Source organism: Aplidium turbinatum, chromosome 14, assembly GCF_918807975.1.
Source record: "Aplidium turbinatum chromosome 14, kaAplTurb1.1, whole genome shotgun sequence".
Classification (NCBI taxonomy): Eukaryota; Metazoa; Chordata; class Ascidiacea; order Aplousobranchia; family Polyclinidae; genus Aplidium; species Aplidium turbinatum.
This window is the reverse complement of record NC_137485.1, coordinates 6806801-6828004: the sequence shown is the minus strand read 5'-3', so window position 1 is coordinate 6828004 and position 21204 is coordinate 6806801. Positions and strand designations below refer to the sequence as shown.

The 21204-nt window shown below is 38.7% G+C and overlaps 2 protein-coding genes across 2 annotated transcripts; both read right to left on the bottom strand.

Annotated features, from left to right (window-relative positions):
* Positions 1-1312: 1312 nt before the first annotated feature.
* Positions 1313-8176, bottom strand: LOC145782793 (4-galactosyl-N-acetylglucosaminide 3-alpha-L-fucosyltransferase 9-like). Its single transcript, XM_082594558.1, has 5 exons — positions 7843-8176; positions 6945-7049; positions 6008-6081; positions 4270-4383; positions 1313-2352 (listed from the first exon to the last, which is right to left on the bottom strand). The coding sequence occupies exons 1-5, from the start codon at positions 8101-8103 to the stop codon at positions 1611-1613; spliced, it is 1296 nt and encodes a 431-aa protein (XP_082450684.1). The 5' UTR covers positions 8104-8176; the 3' UTR covers positions 1313-1610.
* A 2215-nt stretch (positions 8177-10391) lies between these two features.
* Positions 10392-11702, bottom strand: LOC145783404 (uncharacterized). The gene has a single exon (XM_082595267.1). The coding sequence runs from the start codon at positions 11599-11601 to the stop codon at positions 10888-10890; it is 714 nt and encodes a 237-aa protein (XP_082451393.1). The 5' UTR covers positions 11602-11702; the 3' UTR covers positions 10392-10887.
* Positions 11703-21204: the final 9502 nt, after the last annotated feature.

The following is a 21204-nucleotide window of genomic DNA, read 5'->3' as shown; positions in this document are numbered from 1 at the left end:
TTGCGTTCTTGTGTCATTTTATAAGTAATGCCTGGTGAAGAGTCTTTTTTTTGTATTTAATATTACAGACTTGTTGCTTATTATTTTACATTACAACGTATTATTATGTAAACCTCGCTTGTGCTCTTCTAATCGCATGTTTCACTGTTCATTCTGCCACAAACTCTTTGCCCGAAATTTTTTTTTTATGATTTAGTTTTCGGCTAATAGCAGGTGATTCATCGCAGAAGCAACTTCGAGCAATGAACCACCTTCTCGCCGACAACTAAATTAAAACATACTGCCAAGCCTTGTCATTTCTGCAAAGAACACAGTGCGGGTCAAATTAGACCCCAAAGCAACGTTTATTTATGAAAAAATCTATGATAACGTTTCACACGTTTAGTTATGCATCTCAGACAGTAGGCTATTTAAAAGTTATAAAGGACAGCGCTGAATCTCTAACAAAATTAAGGAACTAAAACTTTCATATACAATAATTATTTAACAACTTTGCACTGTTGGGTCAAATTTAACCCCAATTGCAGTTTTAAATCTATTTTTTCAAACCTGCCAAAAACACAGGATCGTCAGATCAAAATTTTCTTGTTTTCCTTGAAACACAATGATTGAAGAATTCCTAGAATTGCTGCTCGAACTTTTACGGTTAAATAAAATCACAGCGGTGTAGTTCAAAAATAGAGATAAGGCCCGATACCTAATGGGTTTAAAAATTTACATAAATAAGTTATTTGCATGTGCTGCATATAAGGTGAGCAATGATGAAGAACGTGGTAAAGATCACACAATGAGAATAGTCTTAAAGGCATGCGGCAACGTGGCTTTAGCATCGGTGAGAGCCAGCGTCAGTACTTCGAAGCCTTTATAGGCAGGGTTACCATTCTATGTTCTACGATTTATGCTTATTTTCAAGTACCTACGCTACAAAAACACTAACCTACTGTGCTTATTTCTAAAAAAACGTGTTGGCCATTTTGATTTGTTTTCTTTAAATGTAAGATCGTCGTTTGCAATAAAATCCGTCTGAGGTGTTCTGAATTTGCTGCTTAAAACATACGTACCGAATGCCATCAATTGGGTAAATGAAACAGCAATGAGCAAGCAAAGCGAGTGAGAAAACTTCGCAAAAACGGAGAAAAATTTTCTTGATTTTTAAGAGGAGCACTCGACCAAGGGCCTCCTGGAACTTGTAGGCTACTGTGTAGGGATCTACTCTTCTATTACTTTACAAAGGGTTGTACGCAGTGGCGTACACAAGGGAGAGCCATTTGGCCATCCCATTCCCCTTTTCAAAATTTTGTTAAAACCTGTCAGTAATTTAACTTGCAGCAGAGTGTGTTCCTTGGCAGTCGAGTGTAGCAAGAATTAGCAAGCCACTTGATTTGGTTATTCATGTATCGTCTATTCTTATAAACATTTAGTATGTTAACCATAAAAACAATGACATTAGCAAAGACAGTGAGAGTTTATATAACCGATAGGTTAAACTTGGGCAGGCTGTACCATATTTAAAGTGATCCTAATTGTCAAAAAATGCATAGCAAATGCCCCTTCCCTGTTACAAAATCTTCGTTAGCCTACACCACTGGCTGCAGATAGGTTATATGACTTCACAACAATTTTGAAGAGTAATTTAAACACTCGATATTTTCCATTCCATAAACCCAGTTTACCAAAGAATGAACAACTTTTGGCCTGTTTTCAAAGTGTTTGTAATCTTCATTTATGCCAAGCAAACTCGTGTTTTCTTCGTGTTTGCTCAGTAGTTGGCATAGTTGACACCATTTCGTTTTCCTTTCAAATAATGGCATTTTCTCTTTTACCATAAACCGCCACATATGATACTGGGCATATTCATCATCGTTTTCATTTAAGTGTATTAAATATTTAGCTAGCTCCTGTTCGCTAAAATCTTTCGCATAAATATAAGAATTTGGAGGGGCAACTGCTATATAATCGGATTGTTTAGCGCCAAACACGACCGGCACTGCTCCGAAATTAAGTGAATTTCTAAAAAACTTTTCAGTGATGTAGTCTTTGCAATGTTGACTGTTTTCAAAAGCAAAATAAAACTTGTATTGTTTTACTAATCCTTCTACATCCTCTTTAGCCACATGTCGCCCAAAACAATCACCATAGCGATCCACTTCTATTCCGTTTTTCACCACATTATTTGCCAGCGTCATTCTTTCATGAACGTCTCCATATTTTCCGCAGTTCGATACAATCCAAATCGCTGCCTTTGTTTTCATTTTTAGAATGTCGTTGATAGTGTCAAAGTGATGGTATCGATTAGAAAGTTCATGAGATTTCGTTGCAGTCCCGTAAGGAGCGTAGATGTCCGAATCTCTCCTGAAAAAAACAAAAACACATAATATAATAGCCTACCATATAACTTACCCTTTTCTAGACCTCTGCTATGTTTAGCATGTTATAGCCTACGGGTAGTCTATTATTTTTCCGAGTGATGGTCAGAAATGAAAACAAACTGATAGCCTACGACTGTGTTTTTGATAGCGCTCTATCTGTCGCAAGTATGAAGCCTACGTTGCTCTCGGCTCATTGTATTACAGACAATTCAGCGTAGGCCTAATCGAATACGTGAATTCAAAAAGGGCCCAATTTCACTTTTATTTTTGAAAATGCGCTTTTTGTGTTTTTCCGATTCCTTTCAGTGTCTTCTAAATCATATCTTAAAGTCGACCAAATGTTTCAAGTCTAAATATCCCCTCAATGTTTCCATTGATTTTAAGAAGAGCCCAACTCCAGCATTTTGGCCCTTGTTGTACTCACTCAGTTAAACAATCAAGCGTAGGCTATAGCTCAATTGACACTTGACAGCGCAAGGAACCACACCAAAAGAGCAAAGAAGCAAACAGGTTTCAAAAGATGATGACATCAAGCCGAAAATTGATGGTCATACTAGAGCAGCCGACCAGTCTTTCACACCGGGTGTCTCACTATGGTGGTTAGGGGAATAAAGGGTGATATCAATGTTCTCCGAATGTATGCCTTGTTACTTGAGAAGCATTATCCAGCACGGCCTAGGTCCAAAAGTACCCCTTGAACCCTCTATCAACGCTACTGACATGGCCTGATACAGAAGCTGGAAGAAGTGCAAATGAGCTGGCGAGCTGCCTTTACGACTACATTATTCGAACCACCTGGATGCTAATGCACCGAATTTGCACGCATGTAGCCTACCGATGGGTATCGTGACCAAAACTATAACGGCACAACATCTGTATTCTTTGGTATTGAGCTCCATAGCTCACCGTTTGCCCAATGCCCATACGCGGTCATTGTTGTCTACCATGTGACCAAGAGTTTGGCATTAGGCTACAGAGAAAATGCAGAGAAATTAGTGCCTCCAAGTCCAGGTTTACACCGGCTGGAACGATGGCACGAACTGTGAGCGCATTCGGTTGACCGCCATGAAACGAAGTGACAAAAAAGACTTTTAAAAATATTCTTAAAAAAGGTTAAAAGATTGATTGAATCTTTATCTGGACGCAGGCCCGCTCACCGAGATTGACAGAGTGAAGTTTCCGATTGTTGTTGTTGCAGGGGAATTATTCCATCCATTAGATGCCGCTGAATGGAGAACAGTCCTTAACGTGCGTTGCTCAAGCGCACACCTCGAGAGTCGAACCAGCGCCGCTTGATCTTGAAGCTTAATTCTTCGTTCCAGAATTTTTTTTTTCCAGAAGTCACTCGCTAACCAATTGAGCTATCGGGGCGGACTTAGATTAAAGCTAAGAACCGATAAATCAGCTAGTTTAAAATCCTCAGACCTCAGATACCGTACAGCCAACATAACGGTTGGCACTTTAACGTAACCCACTCTTCAAAAAAAATAATAACGCAATCATGCATAACGTATACGTGAATCAGCTGATTTCAGTCATGTGACAGCACGTGATATTCTGATCATCTTTCAACAATTTAGATGTTGCATGACCCGTTATTAACTTCATTCACGTTACGTTACAACTTCACGCACCATTGGCAACCACCAGCCGTAACGTTGACAGCAGGATATAGGAGGTAGGCTCCAAGCGGCCCATAAACTTGAAGAAACCACCGCATATTCTTTTGATACATTATGGTTTTCTTAAAAGTGTTTTGATTTGAGACTCGAGTAGGCCTATTTCACTGGCATCGGGCCATAGACTTACCCTCTCAACGGCCCTGATCACCAGACTACACAAAAGATCAGATCCATTGTGAAACACGTCAGACTTGGTTGTACATCATTGTATGGCTTACCTGTACGTCATAGTCAAATTAAATACATTGTCATAGTCATCCAAAGTAATTCCAGCCTCTTTCATAGCTTTTGTGGATTCTTCTGACCACCACACATAGAATTGATCTGTCCACCTGCAAATGATAAAAGTAACCTAATATGTGATAAAAACTAGCTTATACTAGGAGTAGGTTGTAATAGTTATGTAATCAAATAAGTCGGTATTGCAATTCTGATCAAAACAATGTCACTTTCAACCTCGATGATGATAATAATTAGGGCAACCAAAAGTCAATAAAGTCAAAATTTTTCTGCCTTGTTCAAAGTTTATAAAACGTCCACAAACTAAATTTCAGGCTGACACGAATAGAGGTTTCAAAGTTATTAAGTAAAAAATAAGTCAAAATTCATGGTTAGGTCAAAATTTTCTTTTAACGTAGTTTTTCTTCTCTCTATTGATATTTTATTAAATCTACACAGATACCGATTTTTTGTTGCAATTTCTGTTGCTATTCTGACGTAATAATCGATTTGTTGCAATTTCTGAGGTAATAATCTTGTTTCGCACACTACTGAGGATTGAATATTAGCCAGCTACCCTGCTGTTGATGAGTTGGTTGCCAGGGTTAAAGCAGTGACCATTAATAACAGGTCAAGAAGAGCTAGTTTAACTTCCATTGGCCAACCTCCACACTCCACAGCCAAATGTAACTAGATGGGCTTTTGGTTGAAAGCTGCTTTCTATTATTCAAGAAGTCTATCAAAAGTAAGAAATATTGTGGAAGGCTTCCATGATGGTGGATTGGTGGTGTCTTGCTGCGGCGTGCTCAAGATGCTGTAAAAGCACTCAATTTAGCTACTCACCTAGCCTTGTAGAAATAGAGGAGCAGTACTGTGCACTGTTTGATATAATTCAGAAGATGGAAAACAGCCGTTACACCATTCAAGAAGCTTACCAGAAAATGAGGTTTCTTAACTTTGGTGTTGATGGCTGCCAAATTGGAAAATATATTCAAGCAAGAATCTTAAGGAGTGGCATCAAGTGCATAGTGAAAATGGGACGAGATGATATTTCACCACATTTTTATAGCTGGCTGAGAAACTCCCAAGCAACTTCTGTATCAGTTGAGAGAAGCTTCCCTATTTTAGGAAAAAATTTGGCGAGAGACAGAAACTTCAAAGGCGATAATGTGAAACATTACGATGTTGAAGTATAATACTGCAGAACCCCCTCAGTAATTTCGGGATATTTAGACACTCCATATTTATCCTTTGCAGTTTTTTGAGTGACTTTCATTATACCTGTTCGTTAGCTGTGGTGTCGTTGAGTCTTCCACATTTTTTTCATATTTCAATAGAAAAGAAGCTATCCTTACCTAACGGTTTGATTTTTTAATTTCACGTTTGAGTTGCAAACGAAGAAAGTTATTGGTCAAAATTAAGTCAAAATTTGTAAATTATAAAGTCAAAATTTTAAGTTTTTAGGTCAAAAAATTGGTTGCCCTAATAATAATGCTTTTATTTGCGCCCATTGCGATAACATACATAACACTGCGATCACAGGTGCGATACAACAGACGACAGGAAGCAGCGAAGTGACATATAGTCTTCGAGTCAGCTGCTCCTTTGATGTTAGCTTGCCAGTGTCTTCTGCCGAGACATAGCCGCGTGCTCTGAAGCGGTGTCGAACCCACGTCTTCTCGTTCTCACCACCCGGCTATGCAGCCGGCTACAGCAGTTAATTCCTGTGCCATTTACCTTGTCCTTGGCATTGTCTTGAGAACAAGCTCCTTGAAATGAAATACAACGGCTTTTGTTTCTGGTTGATTTATCTGTTGAAGAGGTAAAGTGATTTTACAACTGAATGGGGAAATTAACGTGGCCTATTAGTCTAAACTAGAATTTACATAGCAACCCACAATCAGGTTATGGTCAATTTTCCACTTTTTATTATTATCCTTTTGTTCTGAATATGTTCTTATTCATGCGGCTTAGAACATAAACTATATAGTCCAGTTAATCGCTGAAATAAATATTAGGCTACTAACTCACGGCCGCTTAACTTACAAACAGATATAGACCTAAGCTAAGCCAATGACCGCAGTCTACTGTACAAATAAAAAATTCAAAAAAGCACAGTTATAATTTTTTAATGGTCCCATATTTAGATACTAAATCTTGGAGAACAAGAAGGTAAGGTTTTGTAAAAACAAGAGTAGGCTGGGCGATTTGTTCTCTCGGCCGCCTTTCTTATAGCAACTGGGCCTATGAAAGCGAGCACATTATCAAAACTACGCCATATCACCGCTGTAGACTACTAATTGTATGGTTGGCAGCTACTGTAGGCCAATATTCGCTTACGGTACCACAACAAGGTGGAATGGGATGGCGCAGCGTTCGCCTTTCAATCATGCAATCCTGGTTCGACTTCCGGCTTAAGCTGGTTGTTGAAAAACACCGCTCTCTTCCTAATAAATTGGGTGGGCGTAGTTGCAGAAGGAAAGGCGGGCGAGAGAAAGGAACTGCCCACCTTACTCTCATTAGTTCCGAAAGCTTAGTACAGTGAGAACATTATCTTCTCACCCCCGGATGCTTGAATGAAGCACGGAACTCACCTTTACCTTTTATCATAACATGGTTTGTATGTAGCCTATCGGGCGCCATTGTTTATTAATTAGCCTACGTTTGGTCAAACCTTGACTAAATTGTATGTAATTTGGCAGCTTCCACATTCTTCAGGAATTACTTCCCTTTTTCTTGCACGCTGACCGTATGGATCATACCAAATCAGGATGTTGATCTGAAATATTACAAGCTACATCTACTCAATTATATCAACAAAACTGCTTGGCTTGAGTAGCATATTTTATCTATGCAATATTTGGCTGGCTGCCTGGAGTGGCTGGTTTTGAATCTTATCCTTGGACTGATAAAGCCTCTGATAGGTCATTTCTGTATAGATCCAAAACAACTGAAAGAATAAGTACGGTAGGCTAACGGTTAGTTTATTTTAAATGCCTTAATGGTAGGATTCACAGACTTCAGTTTGTCAATAAATATCTTTCGCAAAAACACAGCAAAAGGAGGCTATTTATCCAATGTTTACATTAGTTTTGAGTTGCAGGCTACTTGTTCGCTTGGGATTGCTGTTCTGTTTATTTGCATCATAGCGAGACCTGACACTAAGGCAATCAATATGGTTTGTTTGTCAAGAACATTAGCCTACATGGTCAAAATAGGCCACAAATTGTAGGCTACATACACTGCAAAAGTGGCACAAGTTCCTATAGCCTACTGACCGGGAGAAAACGAAACGACCTGCTAGTCAATTGCCACATGACAGAAATGATAATTTTGTCATTTCAGATAAAAAAATGTAAGTGACAGCATGTCAATATCTATTGGCCAATAGCCAAGCTTTAAAGTCTGTTAGTCGGTGCATATTAGTTACAAAAAAAATTTCGGGGGGAAGGGGCAATTGCCAATTTTCCAAATATTATTTAGCGCACGCTTCTATGAGCAGTTAGGCTATTTTATCTCTGCTGTCTGCAAGGTATTACGCTAAAATCTTGTTTTTCATATCGTAGGCCTACCTTCTTTGTATTGTTTTTCCATTTCCGCTGCAAATTGGGTGTTTTGTGACTTATCAACATCTGCTTGTTTTGTCGAAGTTCGAGTACCTCTGTATATATTTTCCTTTCAGCTAAGTCATCGGTGACGTAATTTACTTTTGCACCACTTGTGAGTGTGCCAAATTGAATGCCTAACATAAACAAAGCACATGTGACAAGCAAAAGAAATACATAAATAAATATAGCCTTTTTTCTGACAAACAAGGCGTCTGTGAAAACCATCTTTAAACCTGGTTTTGAGCGGGTTACTTTGTCTCGTAGGCCAGACGTCTGTACATTATCCTTTGGGTTTACATCTTGCACCACACAGCTGAATGAACAATTGCGAGTTCTTAATGAGGCGCACATGAGAAACTTCGTTTCCACTAGTATCAATCCCATCCAGCTATTTATCTTTACATTGATTTAACGATTGCATACGATAAACCAATGTAAAAAAGACCTGTTTTGCAAACTGTAACGAAACACATTTAGCCCCAGGCAAATAATATCTTATTTACTTGAGACGAATAAATTTTTTACTTAAGATATTGTGAAAGTGCCAAATCCTTAAAGTTTATGCCGGTAGGCAGTGGCGTAGCCAAGGGGGGGGGGGGGGGGTTTTGGGGGTTACAACCCCCCCCCTTTAGCACGCGTGTGACGTCACGATATTGAGAATGATGCTTTCAGTCTAAAAAAAAATTGCCTAATTTTAAACAAAATTGCATTAAAAGAGCGAGTTTTGCCAATACCAAACATTCAAACATCTCAGCCAGGAATTAGCAACAAGAAAACATAGAGACTTAGCTTTATTTCGGAAAAATGCCGAAGAAAACATGATCTTATCCTTTTGCTATGCTATCAGACAGCACCATTTTACAGGAATATTCGTACCCACATTTTTGTTGAAAATGCTCTCAGAATGCACCAAATTCAAAATAATTTTTCAACATTTTCTGGGGGAGGCCCCCCAGACCCCCCGCCGCTGGGTGGTTAAACCCCCCCCCTTTCAAAATTCCTGGCTACGCTACTGCCGGTAGGCATGGCCACCTGGAGATGCGCCCTAATTTGGCACATTTTGATTACAGCTACTGCTTGACTGACATTTTTTGAGATGTTTTTACTTTTTGCGGTTTCCTAATGACAAAAAACTTTTTTGTTGCCTTGGGGAAGCAGTAGCAAATGAGAAAAAGTAAGTTGAAAAACGCAAAATCAGACTGTTATTGAAAATTAACAGTCTGACTAAAATTCACAAAATCAAAATTTCTTTGTTTTTCAACATGTGAGGATGTTAAAACCTATTGTGTCATCTGGGGAAAAGAATAAAGAAAGCGTAAAAATCTAATTTTAAGAAAATTTTATTTAAACGTTCGCCCAAAGTTAGAAAAACCTGGAAATTTCTGCAAAATGTGACAAATCAGGCCGTATCTTTAGGTGGCCATGCGGTAGGCTATATAATTTTGGCTTGAGCACGCTCTAACGTTGGCGTTCTGTCACTTCTGCATTGTTTTAAATTCGGCTTTGTTTAGGCAAGTGCTGTATTATTTTTGCTTTTTTCTTATTCGCCACGCTAAGGGTGAAAGAGCCATGCATTTTACCACCCTTGAACAGTGGCGGCGACTCGGTCTAGATGTCAAGCAGCTACTGAATTAATTCGTCATCCAGTTGACGTACACCATTTGGCGCGGTTTGCTCCTTCTTGCCACACTCAAGTTGGAGCAATCCTCATTTGTGCATGTTAGAGCGGCATACTCTAACGCCAGAGCGCAAGCGGTGGAGCAGCATCCACGCCCTCCTTGGCAAAAACATTCCGATCGGTTTGAGGCCGGTGTCAGAGGTCGTTAAATCATTTGACAACTCGGCCTACATTTTAGCTACACTGTCCAAGTCAGCAAATGAAATTTTCACCTAACATCGGACTTGCTTGGTCATCGCTACTAACAGCATTTGGTAACTTGTGATATGCTACATTTCGGCTTGATCAGTTTCACCATTTGCCAACTTCAGCCGCATACTGAAATGTTGCTAGCTTACAACTGCTGGCTTGTCGGAGGTGGAGTCTTAAGAAGTTCTTCCACTCCGAGCTCCATCGGTGATCCGCTAAGGTAGCCGCACTGATGGATTACTCTTCAGCAGTTTCCACCAAGAGTTGCGCGGCCTACGCAAATGAGTGTCTCGATTTCAGTAGCCGGAGTTGCTCTCTCACAGACTGGAGTGGAGCAAGTGGTTGGACTTCATAGTGCGGCGGGAGACATAGCTTCTCGCCGCACTAGCTCAGCTGGTTGGATGCCTCGAAAAACAGGAAGGTTGCTTTGCTGTTTGGTAATAAAATTAACTGATTTAATTATTTATGTACAGTATTTTGCTTCATTTTCGGGAAGGATTGATTTCTTAACAGGAAGGAAAACTGCTCACTTTCGTAACATATTCATAATATATACGCTGCTTTCTATCCTCCATAGAGTATTATAGACACATTGCTGAAACACTCGACGAACTGCACATTGCAGTCAGCCACTACTCACGACGTATATGAGACAGTTTTCTGTAATTGGCATTGAACACAAACTTTTCAAAAGCTTATGACACAAAAAACATTGAGTTTAAATATTGCATTAACAACACAAACTAAGCCAAAAGTTAACTAGATCGTACCCAAACAAATAAGTCATTTTTTACATTGATTTAACGTATATAGACGGTTAGTCAATGTCGGTTGAATCAGTGTACAGAATATTGATTTGCTGGATGATAAGTGTAGTGACTGATACCAATTAGACTATTTTCTTGAAAAACGAAAAAGTGAAATCAGGGATGAAAAAACTCAACACAATTTCCCATTGCAACAAAATACAAAAACTATAATAACGAAAACATCAAACATGCTTAGTTGCGTCCAAGCATTAGCAAAAGATACTGATCTTTTATTTTTAGCCATGATCTTGAAGTGAAAAATATTGTAAGAATGAACATGACTTAATACTTTCAGACCTAAACAATGACAGACTTTTAGTAAATAATTGACATTTAAGAACATTCCATAGAAGACTGGTCATCATTACTTTTAGAAGGAGATCTGTCCATCGGTGGAATGTTTAACTTTTCAATCATGCGAATACACTTTAGAGTTTCCCCAGTTTTTTTATGCTTTTCATTCAAATCCTCAACTTCTGGCTCACTCTCTGTATCATGTTCTTCCCCTTCTTTGTACTCTTCATCTGTGAGTGTTTCTTCACAGCTCAAAGGATTAAAATCGTCATCACTTTCAGAGGCATATCCTTCCATATCCTCATCCAACATTGCCCTGTAATTGGAATATGATTTATTGCCATCACCTTGTGATGCATCTTCACCTTCTGATATATTTTCCTTGTTGGCCTCTTCATCACTATCAGAATCGAGTTCAGCCATTTTTTGAAGACGTTCTTTTCGCTTTGCTTCTACTTCATCAAATTTCAATTTGTAAAGCTTGCATTCTCCGCTGTTTAAAATCTCTGCAGATTGAACTCCAACTTCTTCATCACCACTTGATTCAGTTTCGTCGCTCTGTGTGTCAGGTGGAACATAATCTTCAGAATCAGACACTTCGATAGCATCCGACAATTCACATTCAGAATCACACATGTCATCTTCAGATGTCACTGTCAATTTTTCTTCTTCAGAACTTTTATTTTTTTCTAGAGCTTCATCTGATACAACAGTCTTAACAACAGGATCTGTACTTTCCAATTTAGCAGCCATTTCAGTATGTCCAATGAAATATGCACACAATATCAAACTATTAACAATTACAAACAATCTTTTTACAAATTAAACTAAAAATAGTTTAAAGCAAAAAAATTGGTTCTAAAACAGAAAATTATGTAGAAATACAACAAATTCTTTATTACCAGCAACCCAAACAATTCTTAAGGTTCAGACAAATTAAAATATGTCAATGGCTCAATGCTTTTTATTGTTTTAACAAGCAAACGTTTTAACAAGGTTGTCAGCAACTGCAATGATTGCCTATCAGCAACGTCAGCTGCATAACTGAGTGGTGAGAGCCGTGGAACGGCAATCGTAAGGGCGCCAGTTCGATACTGCTCAAGAGCATGGAACTGTGTCTTTGGCAGGACAATTGAAGACAGGCCTGCAGGTGGACATAAAGCCTTCCCGTCCACTTAATCTAAATCTCAACCACCAGGCATAAGCCTAGGTACGGTACGACAAACAAAACAAAGCACGTGTAAGATATTAACATCTTTGAGTAGAGATTTGGCAATCCTTAGTTGCAAGCAAAACATGGGATGCTGTGTGTAATCTGGTTGTCTTACTTGGCTTTGTGTGCCTATGGTGCAACCAGACAAACTCTGAAGCCCTAATAAAAAAGAAATACCGAAAATGTACAACGAGTCCAAATTACATCATGTTATTGTGTTGCATATCGTGATTACTTATTAATCATAATATTTTATGATCAATAATTGCAATAATCTATGCTTGATTTTGCAACTAAAATAAAGTCTATTTCCTTAGCCTTATACTATACCTCAGGGGTCGGCAACCTACGGCCCGCGTCCGGCCCGCCAGGCGCTTTGTTCCGGCCCGCGAGCAGTTCCAAGCAAAAGCACGCAATTCGGCCCGCGACGATAAATAAGTTGTTTTTCGCATGCTAAAATCATAGTGCAACAAAACCATGGATACTACCTCGTGCTACAAATTATCATATATGCTTCATTGCACAGGTTTCATTTTTGTGCAAAAGTTTAACTAGACTGATTCAATAACATGATGCAATCTTGAACAAGCCAGATGACATCACAATGCTGGAAATCAAGAAAAAGGGAATCACACGACTGTGATTGCAACTGGTTGATATATTTCAAAATTTAGATTCCAACAGTTGGTAGATTCCAACATTAAATTGTAACACACATTTGTTCTTTTAATAATCGGTTTCAAAGTAATAAATTCCTTCTATCATATCAATGAACATTAGGGTGGCCAAAAAAAATGGAAATTTTTTATTTTTGTTTGCACACCCTCTCATTTGAGGAGGATTCATGAAAAAATGACACTGTGAAAATTTGAAGTGAATCCGACAAGAGGAAGTGCTCTCCCACCGACCTCAAAGTTTGCTTTCTTTGGCATAATTCGTCAAAATTCCTTGAATATGTGACGTAATTCTTTTTTGACTTATTTACATTGCAGTTGCAGCATTTTTGTGTAAACCATTGTTTTACTCTGAATTTATGATATATACAATAAGTGTTTCCACATGCAGAAAAACAGAAATAATACACAAAATAGATCACATTAACAAGCGTTTGGTATGAAATAAAATGCACTAAACTTTAGCTAAAACCGCATAAAAGTACGTTCACCAGTCACGATCGCAACACTTTATGTGACAACACATTGCCCAGAAATTGCAAGAGAAATGTTCGTAAAGAGTCAAGCCATTGGTTGACTTTATTGCACTTGTTGGAAGCAGCTTTCTGTGGTGCTTGACCACTTGATAGAGGAGCTGGCGCTGTTGTTCATTTTTTGTATGGACTTCATTGAAGTCAGTAGCTAATTTGACTGCCCGCTCTGCACAATCATTGACGGCTTTGAGATGACGCCAAACTTTGCATGCTTCTTTATAATCATCACGATCACGCCATGTGTCAACAGAAGCAGTGACTCGAAAAGGTTAAGTGAACGCTATGTTACAAACTGTGCCAAAGAGAGACGTTAAAACTTGACAATTTTGTTTGGGGCAACACGACGAACATCTTCGGGAAATGGGTCTTTCTTAAGAGCATTAACGATTGCCTTCTTTTCATCATCTGTGTTATTATCACTGAATAAAGGCAGTGCAGCAAGATCCTCACTGATGTACCACAAGCGCAACCTCAACTTTTTTTTGCCACTTGAGAAATTGCATTGTCAACCTCTTTCTAATCCTCTGTGAGCTGTAACATTGCTAGGTCATTTGTAGGGGCAGATATTGATGAAGGTGCTGCAAACCAAAAAGTGGCATAGATGGTAGTAGTTAATATTACTTCATCTGCAACTGTACTGCATGCAAGTGGCAGTGTAATCTTATTGACCTTCATCTCGTAGTAGACGGCGAAGAACCACACCCCATACAGGCAGCTGACATGGCCCTCAAGAGAGTCAACAAATGGACACCCACTCTCTAGTGTTGACTCCCTTGAGGGGCTATGTCAGCTGCCTGTATGGGGTGTGGTTCTACGAGATGAAGATCAATAAGGTTACACTGCCACTTGCTTGCAGTACAGTTCTTGTGAGTGAAAGCTAATATCGCTACCACTGCAAAGACTCACGTTGTTACCAAACTAAAACGCATCCGTCAAGAGCATATAAGAGAATCAAAGCACAAAGGGAGGCGAAATTCAGCTTCCCAGCTGACCTCAGAAGCTGACTTCACCCAGAGCTTAAGTGCATTATTTGATATTGCTAACTATCAGCTAACTGGGAATGCCGCATAACAATACCAGAAGATTGCCAGTTTTTGATAGACCAAGGTGGTGCATGACAGATACTGATGACAACAGAGGACCCAATGCATCGGCAAGCTGCTGCAAAGTATAGAAAGCGCAAAGATGATGAACAGAGACGCAACGGAAATCGCATTGATCCAGTACCATCAAGTGCTGCTGCTTTCTCATCTGAAAATGATTAGCAGATGATGAAGATTCTTCCAGTGACCCACTGTTTGCACCGTAAATCCAAATAACACCAAAACAAAAGAAAACCCAGTAGGAGCAGCCATTACCAAAACGCTGCATTATCGATAATCCACTGTTTAATGCAGCACTGAACAGAACTATAACATCAAGTCGTCAAGCAATGATGATCGTCACTCCTGCTCTTGCTGCAGCTGGAATTGATATAAATGAATTGACAATGTCACATTCCTCTGTCATGAATGCTCGAAACACCTCATGTGAAAGCCTGGCAGCTGCAGTGCTGCAAAAATTTAAACCAACAGTTACAGTTCCACTTGTTGTTCATTTTCATGGTAAATATTTGACTAATGCCAATGGCACAAAGTGCGAATCTTTGGCCATTGTAGTTTCTGGTATGCATGTTGAGATACTGCTTGGCATTCCGAAGCTGCCTGTTGGAACGGGATCACTAATGGGCCAAAAAGTAGTGGAATTCATACACGAGTTGTAGCAGAGCACTTAGCTGCACTTTGTTTTGACACGACATCAAGCAATACGGGAATCCACACTGGAGCTATCACTGTCATGCAGCAGGCATTTAATCGAAGGCTGCTAGTTCTTGCATGCCATGATCTCAAAGTCGTCAATGATTGTGCAGAGCGGGCACCGGGCAGTCAAATTAGCTACTGACTTCAATGAAGTCCTTACGGAAAATGAACAACAGCGCCAGCTCCTCTATCAGGTGATCGAGCACCACAGAAAGCTGCTTCCAACAAGTGCAAGTAAACGCCAACATGCCAACAGCTCCATTAAATAAAATCAATGGCTTGACTCTTTACAAACATTTCTTTTGCTTTTTCTGGGCAATGTGTTGTCACCTGAAGCGTTGCGATTGTGACTGGTGAACGTACTTTTATACGGTTTTCGCTAAAGTTCAGTGCATGTAATTTCATTCCAAACGCTTGTTAATGTGATCTATTTTGTGCATTATTTATGTTTTTCTGCATGTGGAAACACTTGTTATATCATAAATTCAGAGTAAAACAATGGTTAACACAAAAATGCTGCAACTGCAATGTAGATAAGTCAAAAAAAAATTACGTCACATATTCAAGGAATTTTGATGAATTATGCCAAAGAAAGCAAATTTATAGGTCGGTGGGAGAGCACTTCCTCTTGTCGGATTCACTTCAAATTTTCACAGTGTCATTTTTTCATGAATCCTCCTCAAATGAGAGGGTGTGCAAACAAAAATAAAAAATTTCCATTTTTTTTGGCCACCCTAATGAACATATCAGGCCTTGAAACTCGTATTTTTTTCCGGCAGCCATTGTGGCCTATCGGGAGCTCCTTCTCGGCGGCCAAATCTGCACGCTTGGAGGCCAAAATACAAATAACGATAGCACAAGTAAATAGAATTAAACTTGCAACAATGCCAAAATGATCACTTATTGTTGTTGAAGTCTGGGCGACGTCCTGCAATACAATCGTTGTACCATGCAATAACTGCTTTATCGGGATTGTAATCCAGTATTGCGGGACCATTTAACGACACTAAATTGTTTCAACTGCTCGCTGCTCAGTAAATTGTTTCAACTGCATACCGCTTTTCATAAAACCTGAGCATTTATGCCGTTATGATGTCACCATTGAGGGTGTGAACTGTGAAGTCACTAACCCACAGCGGAAACATTTCTCAACTCTGAAGACACGTGTTTTCCCCTCGGATGTCAACTAACCTACCCAGACAACAAAATCCGTCATTTTTACATTGATTCTACGTTTGCAGTCGTTAAATCAGAGTAAAAATGACGAATTTTGTTGTCTGGGTAGTTCTCCTTTTTAACAACGATTCAATGTCCGACAAAATTGAATCGACATAAAAATGACAATAATGCCAGTCGATGTAAATTAGCACTTCGGATTAACACTTCGGGAATTACAGACAAGACTTATAGCTGGTGATCGCAGCTGGATATTTTCCATACAATTGCAAATGTTTTCGCACAATACGACGCGCTGACCTAATTCTGCGTCACTCTTTCATACTAGATAATTTCGACAGTTAATCCACCATCATTCTATTGTGAAATTAAATAATTGGCTAGAAGAAACCGGCGGCCAAACTTGACCGACGGTGGAGGTAGCACCGGCGGTCATTCAAGTACTACTTAGCGGCCATGGCCGCCGGCTGCTTTAAGGCTTGCATATAAGCATGAATAGGAGTGTAAAACGCCGTGCAATTTAAGGGTAAGATATTCGCGTTTCAGAAAAGCTGTCCCGGCAGTTACGGCCCGCCAGTATATTTTATTTTATCAAATTGGCCCGCGGCTCAAAAAGGTTGCCGACCCCTGCTATACCTAGTCCCTGAAACAACGTGAAATCCAAACAGGGTTAAAGAATGCCTTTTACACAACAAAGCATAAAAGTGTTTTCCATATTGTATGAATGAAACCAGTTTTTCCAGTCATGCATTATCACACTCTGCCTTTATACCGGTATAGTTTCAAAGCAACATTGGTTCACCATTAAAAATACAAAAATAACATTTGACCCTTACAGTGTTGTTATATATATTGTGAAGTTGCGAATGCATTATTATCTCATATGCTATTACTGCTTGTAAAAACAGAGCTGTGTTAAGTAATATCTAAACATTGATTCAAACCTTCAAAACTTTGCATTAATATCATTGTTGCCAAAATATGAAACATATTTATTGTTTTGCATATGTCATCCTCAAAATCTCTCAAAGTAAGACTTTTTATGGAATTTAAGTCAAATTTAAGAAAACATTTTTCTTAGTAAATAGCCTATTTACCTTGCATGTTAGAAGTGTAGATAAAAGTGTCTCATGGTAAATGTAATAGGCCTACATAAATCTAATCTAGGCGATAATTCTGGGTCCACGTCTTTTAGGCGCTGGTCTAATAGGCGCGCACACTGTGGCGTTTGGATATTTAGGCGCGTAGCACTGTGGCGTCCGGTCATTTAGGTGCTATTTCTAGTAAAGTCTGTAGATTGTATCAGCTTGGCAGGTAGGGGCTTTTCACACAAAATATTATATTAAACAGGAAAATATATTGTTTTGTTAATGCGTGTGTGTTGTTGGTCATGGCTTCAGTGAGTGAAGCTGCTTAAACCGGGAATGCTTTTTCACACAAAATGTTATATTCAACAGAAAAATATGTCATGGCTTCCGTGAGTGAAGCTGCTTAAACCGGCAATGATAGTGTTATATTGAACAGAAAAATATGTTGTTTTGTTAATGCTTGTGCGTTGTTGGTCATGGCTTCAGTGAGTGAAGTTGCTTAAACCTACAATGCTTTTTTACACAAAATGTTATATTAAACAGAAAAATATATGGGTGAAGCTGCTTGAACCGGAAATGCCTTTCACACAAAATGTTATATGCTTGAAATAGGCTACCTTTTAACCTTGGACGTAGGGATACTTCCTTGGTCATCATGGCAAAAATCCCAAGACGTGTGTATACGTCCGTGGTCGCGAAAGAGTTAACTAAAAATGAACTCAATAATGTTCGGAAGCTTGAATAATTTATTGATAAAGCTTTCACCAACGCAAACCTGGACTAACAACAAATAAAACAATAATAAATCAATAAAACAACAATATATTTTTCTGTTCAATATAACATTTTGTGTGAAAAGCATTGCCGGTTTAAGCAGCTTCACTCACGGAAGCCGCTTCATACGAACGACGACGACTCACGGAAGCCATGATATAATTTTCTAGCAAGCTGCCAAACTGATACAATCTACAGACTTTACTAGGAATAGTACCTAAATGACCGGGCGCCACAGTGCTCCGCACCTAAATGTCCAGACGCCACAGTGTGCGCGCCTATTAGACCAGCGCCTAACTGTCAGCGCCTAAAAGACTTGCTCCCATAATTCTTAGCTGAAATCATAACCTGCCATAAAGAAATTTTCTTAGGTGGCATTAAAAATCACAACAAACTTTAAAAACATGTGCAGGAGAATGTGAACATATGCTAAATCACACTTCTTTACACATATGAAGTCTCATGTGCATAAAAAGTTTAGTAAATAATAATTTATGAGAACAAATACTAACAAAATTGCATAGCTAAGAGGATGTGACAACATTTGAGAGTAGGCCTATGTGGTTGCATAAAACACTTCATGACATTGACATGCATTAAAAGTCCACAAAAAGCATTTTCTTGATCCATAAATTCCTTACGAGGTTAAAATCAAATCTGGAGTTTAAAAATGAGTATTTTAAGATAAAATGGTAATAACAGAGATATACCGGTACACTGAGTCTATGAGTGACAGATAAGCTCACCAACATTTTAACAGACAAAAAGCCTATAAAAATACAAAATAAATTTTACACATGATGTGAAGAGACCAATCTCAACCTGCCACGAGTTTTAAAAATGTATCACCAGACAGCATTTTAGACTTAACGCTATTGAAATAGCAAATACTTATCATCAAACTTCATTCCATTGCAATGTGTGATCTTTGAAAATTGAAGGGCGGGTAATGATTAAATTTCGCGCGAAACAAGTTTATATTCTATGCTAGCAAAGGACCTTTGCCATAAGTAATGGTGGGAAAGTTGGAGCTTTCAATCAGAGAAAAAATAAAATAATTTGTGCAATAATTTTACTGCTTAATTAAAAACAGATTGCATTGAACCTGTTTTTATCAAGAAAAACGATTCCAATTTTTATCGACTCAGTTTTTGAGTTGATAAACTCTGCATTCGATTTTCCGATAACCTAGCTAGAAATTAGTAACGAGGGCCGGAGTTCGTGATGTCACAAAAAAAAAACTACTTTGAAGTTTGAATGACATGGTTTATGTGCAAGATTACAGAAGACGTAGCCTACTATATGTTTCCAAAAAACTTGCCGTATCAATGAACATGAGCAGAAAGCTTGTCAAGTTTTGGTTTGAAGACAGAGAGACATGTTTTAGAGCAGGTAGGCTATAGCCATAGGTGGCAGGTGGCATATAGCTATAGCCTACCTTTGGAAATTACCACAACTTTTGTCGTACAAAAGTATCTGATCAAGTTTGTGTATGGATAATCACTAATTTACGGAATGAGTCATTACGTTAAAAAAATATTTTCCAAACCATTCAGGACACTTCAAATTAAAATAATTAGAAAAGATTTCTCAAAACAAGACTTCTCCATGAAAATATATAATTCATTTCGAACAGTCCCATGTAGGCCTAAGTAAAGTTTGGTTTCGATGAAAAAGTCGTTTTCAGTTTGGTTGGTTTTTGAATCTTTATCCTCGAACTGACAAAGTCTTGATAGGTTTGTGGCGCTATATTCCTGGTAGCATAGTTAATAAATATACATTAACTATGCTGGTATAGTTTCGCATAGGCTACTTGTAGAGGCTTTTGACGCAGGACCAGTTACCGAAACTGACAGAGTGAATTTTTCCGATTGTTGAAATCTTGTTGTCGGAGAATTATTCCATCCATTAGATGCCGGTGACCGGAGAGCAGTCCTTAGAATGCGTTGCTCATGCGCGCACCCCGAGAGTCAAACCTACGCCGCTTGATCTTAAAGCCTTCTCAAAGTTACGCGCTATCCAACTGAGCTATCGGACCGTAATTAGTGCATTTATTAAATGCTGATTATAACCATTGTAATGCTGGTTAGTGATAAATTGCATTGAGGTGAAAGTCAGTCCTAGGATAAAGATTTAAAACCAATCAACCATCCAAAGCTCTCTTGAAAGCTTGATAAAAAACGTTGTTAGCCGCCTATTGAATTTTACACAGGGATGTTACAGCCCAAAAACTTCTGTATTTTATGAAGAAAATGAAATGTCTATTTGAATAAGCTTAACTATCCCTAGCTTAACTGAAGAGTGAAGATGATCTAGCTACCAGCTGATCGAAATCGATTTTTAGCTGTTTATAAATGAACTGACTTGTGTGAAAATAAATTTGTTTGTATTTCTGTATTTTATCGTCAATTTACGTCACAAAAATGCATTATGATAAAACATTTCTGAGTGACGTAAAATGCTAAATGTTTACAAGACATTTGAAATATCTATTTATGTAAAGACAGAAAGTTTTTTTTTTAACCTTATATGTTTTATAGGTCTAGGCCTTTTTGACAGTCAGAAAGGTATAGGCTATAGTGACAAGCGTTTAAATTAAATGAAAGCATAGGCCTAATTTAGCCTGATAATTTTCAGTGATGAATTTCCTAAGAACAGGAAGAACTTTAATCGATATTGGTCTTGTTTATAAAAACTGCCACTGGTTAACCCGATGCATTAAAGCGGTAAATGAAATTCAAGTGGAAATTTTAGTCGTTATCGTTATTTAACGCCTCCGGGGACGAAGACCTCTACGTTTATCACTCCAGGTTTGATCGTGTTTTTCCCGTCGTTTGTTGGACCTAAGGTCATGCAATCATTGGTAATAATATGCAGGGTTGTGAGGTCGGAGGGATTTTGGCGTCCGGAGTCAGCCAAATATAAACCGAGGAGTCGGAGCTTATATTTTTTATCCGACTCCACAGCCCTGGTAGCCTGCTGATTCTGTTCAGCGTATTGCTATGCTACAGTATTTGGTAAAAAAAATACTTCAATTTAGTTTTGTCTAACCGGCTAGTTTAGCTTAGCCTATAACTCGAGCCATGGTAGCATAAACAT